At 39.8% G+C, this 6644-nt stretch overlaps 1 protein-coding gene across 1 annotated transcript in view; it reads right to left on the bottom strand.

The window, feature by feature from the left end:
- Window positions 1–381: 381 nt before the first annotated feature.
- The window catches only part of LOC122803364 (protein mab-21-like 3), a 425581-nt gene continuing 419318 nt past the window's right edge, over window positions 382–6644 (bottom strand). The window contains exon 7 of the mRNA XM_044072942.1: window positions 382–2824. Coding sequence (XP_043928877.1) covers window positions 2591–2824 — 234 coding nt within the window. The 3' untranslated portion in view covers window positions 382–2590. The remainder of the gene's footprint in view (window positions 2825–6644) is intronic.

Raw genomic sequence — 6644 nt, 5'->3', positions numbered from 1 at the left:
GGATTAAAAAGGATAGTATTATTGCAGTTAAAGATATACAGTATGTGTGAAAAGACTAAACAAAATATAATAAAAAACTGAGAAGCTGGAAGCTCTTGACTATGGATATGGATAGCAAGGTACAAGTAGTAAAATGTTTCTAGTTCGTTTTATACTCTGTGCAGGTCAGGCATACTTTTATCAACCAAAGGAAAACCTGTGGATCATAACTGATAAAGAATTGAAGGAATTTTCCTTGGGAGGGAAATAAATCAAAAGTTAAGTGGGATAATTGACAACAGGATGGAAAATAGAAAATTCACCCAGGGGGATCACATCTGTGGCTCTGCTAGACAGGGATGCAGGAAAATAACTTTCTTGGGTGGCGTAAGCCAGGGAACTTTTTTGGCTAGGCTTATATAGGCCCCAGGGCCGATAGCCTAGTACCTACCTATGAACCTATGAACTTATAAGTTGTTTCACCTCACAGAACAATACATTAAATGAGTAAAGTGTTCAAATCAAAGTGTTAAGAAATTACTTTGAAATGGGGGGGTCACAAAATAGAGAAGGGTTTTACATGCAGTTCCTTAAGCAGAACAATAACTTTCATAGACAGTAATATACTTACAAAGTAGCAGAAAGAAGTATGAGAACTAAGCCAACACAGCAATGTAGAAAGGACATTTTACCGATAAGGATGACTAGGAACATAGAAAACAAGAAAGAAGGAGCTGGGGTTTATTAGAGAAAATTAACAAAGAAACCAAGGTACTGGAAGCAAATAAATAGGGAGGGAAAAGTCAAAACTAGTATGAGGCCAAGCAGAAATCTGGACTGTGGGATGGAAACTGCCTATCAGGGATTAATAGCAAAGAACAGGCAAAGAGAAAGGGACAGGAGAATGTTAAATGAAAGACTCTGGTTGAGTTTATAGCTGATGCTAGAACATAAAGAATAATTAATAGGCCGTATTAAATAATGCACAATAACTATAAAAATCAATCAGAAGAGGTAAACAAAAGACTGGGAAATGAGAATGGTAAGGCAATATACAAGGATACAATTGGAGGATATTTGTGTGGCTCTCAGGTATTCAACAAAATCTACAAGGTTTTTGCGAGGGAGTGTTTGCATAGTTCGTTTTATACCCCGAGTAGACTTCAGATAATTCTTCCATGGGTAGACACCAATTGTTGGAGGTGTGATGGGATAGTGAGGGGTATTTGGGAACATGATTTCAGAAAATATAAACCAGTGATAAATTTTAAAAATGTTGGAGGAGCAAATTATTTTAACTAAGGAAATGATTCTTTAGAACTGGACTGTAGAAACTGAATTGCCTAAACAATTTTATTAAGTCTAATGCTATTGATTGAAAAAAAAAGCAATTAGTAAAAGAAAATGGAAATCAAAAGATAAACCAACCATAACAGAATTATAGAATGTTTTAAAGTAGGTAACAGAATCGGAAGTGGGATCTTTAGAAAAGAGAAGGAGCAAACTATAAACAAATAAATAGAATCTGTGGGAACAATCAGTGCAGTATTATATTCAGGAGAAGGAATGACATTTCTGGGAAGGCAGGACTTGAACAATTTAAGAAATGTTAAACTGATCAATAATATTTAGGAAATTAACTATATATGTATAATGCATGAAAAGAAAAAAATCTACGTACTTTTTTTTATTCACGACTGTATGTGTACCCAAATCACTGAGTGATCTGTGACGTTAACAAAAATGTTCAAACAAAACATTTAGAGGTTTAATTCTGTATGCAGAACTTTTCTAAAGATCCCATGTCCAATTATTTTATCGACTTTAAAAGTTACTGGTACGTACGTCACCTTTAACCAGTCTCCATGCCATGTTAAGTTAGGAAAAGTGGTACTGGTGCTAATATTGTAAACAACATGGATGTGAATGCATTTTTCCAATAGTTTGGAGATGAAGAATATTAGGATAATGGATGAGAGGTTACTAACAACAAGAGGTAGTGACTGATTATCATTAAATGGGCAATAGACTGATGACTGCTTTTCAAAGAAAGTGAGGTGCCAGGTTATCTGCTGCTAGAGAAAAGAATTTCATTCTGTTAAGAGTTTCCTGATGACTGAACACTTGCCTGAGTGATTAGAATGTCATTCGGTGACTGCAGAGGAACTAGCAGACTTGGAAATACCATTGTCAGTGCAGATACACCATTGTCAGTGTAGATATTACATTGTATGTAGGCATGTAATGGAGTAAATGATTAAAAAGGTCATGCTGCTGTGATGGAGCAGGTGAGGGACTAAAGACCAAAATGACTCATAATTGTTTGCATTACCATTTTAGGATTCATAGATTTCTTTCTGCTCTCCTAAAAAAAAAAAAAACCTTTTTATGCATGTGTGCTTGTACATAGGTGTTTACATATATACATACATACATACGCATTTTTAACATTAGCTAATAAACAGGAGATAAAAAATCTACAGTAAAATATAACATTTCTTCCACAATACACACACTACATAAAATTGTTATATGAACATTATCTAAAACAGTAATATAATCATAATGAATAAGTGCTCCAAAGATGTTTAAAACTTTGCTTTAAAGAAATTCACTGAAAATAAATTTGGGGATTCTTAAGAAAATCTGCAAGTTTTTGGGCCACTAGATCCATTTCATGAACATTTGCATTCTTCAGAAGATTATGTCCTTTCACAAAATAGTGCCTTAGAAAGCGTTGCCTCACACATTTGTATAACTTCTTCACCAGGCGCATGAAACATTTTTTAAAATTCCGCCACTGCTTACTATAAGGGTGCTTTTCACAGGACCAGAGCAGAATAGTCTAAAAAGAAAATGAAATAATATATCTTAATCAGAGGTTAAAGTAACCTGACATGTATATTTTATGCCGTATCATTTCCATGAAATGCAATATGTGGCTGTGCCACTTAAAGGTACCAGAGTTGAGATTGAGAATAAGGCCCTTATTGTTGCTTTGCAGCTCCTGTGATGAGTATTACAAACCACACAGTAAAGGAATTTCAGCATTGTCTTTACAGAAAAGAGCACTAAGGACAAGTGTAACTTACACGACTGTGATGAAAATGGATTTTGTAATGCCTGAGATGTTGGCTAAATGATTTCCTAACAGCATAATGCTTTGAATTAAATAAAACAAAATATATCACAATACAGTTGTCTTATTCTCTCAGTATTTTATAGTCCTTCATTTCATTTAAATAAAGCATGTGACATAAGTCGTTTATAAAGGCCATAACTTACTCATGTGCATCTTACTTTCATTTCTGTTAGTGTCGCAGTGGTGTAGTGGTTAGCATTGTCACCTCGCAGCAAGAGGCTCTCTGGTTTGATTCTTGGTTGGGGTGCCTTCTGTGCAGAGTATGCATGTCCTCCCTGTGGTCATGTGAGTTTTCTCTGGGTGATCTGGCTTCCTTCCACATTCCAAAGACCTGCAGTAGGTGGATTGGACACTGTAAATTACCTGTAGGTGAGAGTGAGTGAGTGGTATGAACTAAATACTGTGGCAGGGCTACCCACCTGATGGCGTGAATCTTGGCTGGAGATGATTGTCACTGCTGAAGTGACACCCTGACCCCATGTTCAAATAGGGAAAAGAGGTTGAGGATGAATGGATGGATTAGCAGACTTTTAATGTATAGAGCTGGGAGTACTACTGTAGACAGGAGGTGATTCAGAGACACAAGCAGCGCAACTGCTCTAGGGTGGAAATCAGAGATGTATGCAGTAAGTGCACTGTGTCACAGCATTCATTAATTGTGTCTACTGAGAAGCGTCAGTGTATAGGACACTACAATATATGACAGAACAACACATGCTAGTGGCTGCTCTCAGTAGCCAATGCCCATGATGTAACTTCCTGCAGCCCTCTGCAACAATGCTGATAGTACCTTTAGCATCTAACCTTCCAGCACCTGAATGACCATCAGACTGGGAACTGCTGCCATGTGGAAAGGGAGGTCGCTGATTTGTGCTATTCATAACAGGAATCAAGGAGGATCTGAGGTAGACACTAAAGTCTAGGAACAGTGAAGGAACACACCAGTTTCTTGACATTATGCTGCAGCCATGTATAAGAGCATATATGGTTGCCAATGACTATAGAGGAAAGAACCTTCACTATGGAGGTATTTTACACTATACTCAATTTCCCTGAGGTCCTGGGAGCCATTAATGACACACACACACATTGTCATTAAGACCCTATCTTGTCTACAAGGTGTCAAGTACATCAACAGGAAGGGTTTTCACTCCCATATACTAACTGGTAGTGTGCAATACCCAGGGTATCACCTATAATGTTTCCCTGTGCCAACCAGGCAGTTCCTGTGATGTATATGTATGGCACACATGCATCCAAGGTACATCAATGATTCATGCGGGAGGACTTCCTACAGAGCCATCTAATTTTTAGGTGCACACATAAGTGTGTAAAGTGGTCAGTACATACAGTTATCACAAAGGAGGGTAGCAGGCCTCATATATTGGTGCTGCTGCTACGTGTTGCAGGTGATAAAGGTTTGCATTGGAACAGTGGCTAATGTCCCCCATCTGCAACCCCCCCAGAATATACTAGTGATGGCATATAATACTGGACATGCAAAAAAAACAGAACTTGGTATAATTAAGTTTCTGGGAAAGTGAACAGACACTTCCAGTGCCTTTATACATCCAGTGAGATATTGCACCATTCACCAGACATCTTCAGAAGATATTTGTTGTGTGTTCCATGTTGCATTACATATCTGTGCATAAACAGCTACAGCCAGCTGCAGAGAAGCATCCCAACAGGGCCCACTATACCTGTAAGACTAATGTATGAGAAGGGTTAACAATCAGGTGATAAATAGAAAGTAGTGGGACCCTGGGTGAGGCACAAGAGGGCACAATACATCAAGGGACTGGCAAAGAAGCAACATCTGGTCCTCAACTATGGGCTATGATACAGACAATACAGAATAAAATTATACATGCATTATCATGCTGAGGCTATGCAATACAGTGCATAGAAAAGCTATGTTGTACATTAGACAATACCTTGCTCACACATAATAGGAAGTGGATATGGTATAATCATCATCATTTGAATAGGAGGGGGAATATACTGACAGGTGACAGTAGTGCTATCATTTGAGCTATGGTCATGGGAAGTGGATATGGCAGTCAAACAGTCTGATAGCAGGCTATGAGAAGTCAAAGATCACTTTATCTAGTGATAGGGTACATCTGCCATGTTGTCAGTGATGATGCATACTGTGGTTGACTGCAGAATTATTGCTTGATGCAGTCCATGGCAGGAAAAGAGCAGAAATACAGGAGCATATGCTTACACTTTGATGAGATATCCCATGTTGGGAACCAGAATATGCATGGCAGCCATGCTCATATGATGCCAATGAGCAGTTGTGGCACTCTGACAGAGAGGATATTGATAGTTTAGAACTATGTGTGCAAGACAACATGGCCTTCTGAGATATCTGAAGAGTGGAGCATCAGTGGCCACAACTTTGAGAATACTGATGCCCTGGAAAGGTGGCCTCTGTGGCCAGAGCAAATAGTGATGCAGTCTCATCTAGGTATGTTCAGCCTGTACCCACCCACCTCATATGAACTCCTTCCCATGGCCAAGGATAGCATGGCTGGCAGAGACAGAGCAGAGAGCAGTTGCACCTTATTGAAGCACCACTGGATACACTATTAGCCCCACAGTGTCCTTAGCAGCACTTTCTGCTCCTTGTCTGCACATTCATTACTGTGTAGGTGCTGCATATCATCCTGCATGAAGTACAGATGTCGCACATTATCACACAAGCCATGCAGTACAGACACCACCTCCACAATGATGTAGATAGCAGCTAACTCTGCTTGGAGCACTTACCTGTACGCCTGCCGATTAATGCCAATTGTTGCACCCTGATCATGATCGCACACACACACACAGACACACACACACACACACACACACACACACACACACACACACACACACACAGACCACACACACACAGACCACATACCAGACCTCCCAACCATCCTGAATTACTCGGTTTTTACTGAGTTTTGGGGTTCAAATGAAGGGGTGCCACGTTTCCCGAGTGGCACCCCTTCATTTCCAATTTCTTTGCTTTTTGTATTTTTGTATTTTTTATTTTTTTAATTTTCACGCTGTCGTTGCTGACGTCATCATGTGCACGATGACGTCAGCTCCATCAGCACTACCAGTCAGTCGGAATTGAGCTCAATGAGCTCACGTCATCATTTCCGGCTGGCTGCGAGCGCCGAGAATTTGAAAACAACTGAACTGTTGAGATTGTTCTGCTGAGAGAGGGATTTTGCACTGCAGGGACATTTTGCTTAAACTGCTACCGAGAGAGGGACTTTGCTTAAACTGCTGTCGAAAGTGGGACTTTGCTTAAACTGCTGCCGAGAGTGGGACTTTGCTTAAACTGCTGCCGATAGAGGGACTTTGCTTTAGGGACTTGTGCTACCGTTTCTGCCGAGAGAGGGATTTTGCACTTTGCTTTAGGGACTTGTTTCTGCCGAGAGACTTAAGCTGCTGCCGACTGACTTTGATGGGGCTGCTTTGCTGGAAACTAGGTAAGGAACAAAGTGTGTGTACTTTG

The sequence above is a fragment of the Protopterus annectens genome, chromosome 5.part1, assembly GCF_019279795.1.
Source record: "Protopterus annectens isolate FY-2018-M chromosome 5.part1, PAN1.0, whole genome shotgun sequence".
In the NCBI taxonomy this organism is placed as follows: Eukaryota; Metazoa; Chordata; order Ceratodontiformes; family Protopteridae; genus Protopterus; species Protopterus annectens.
Note: the sequence above shows the minus strand (reverse complement) of the source record. Positions and strands in the feature narration are given on the sequence as shown.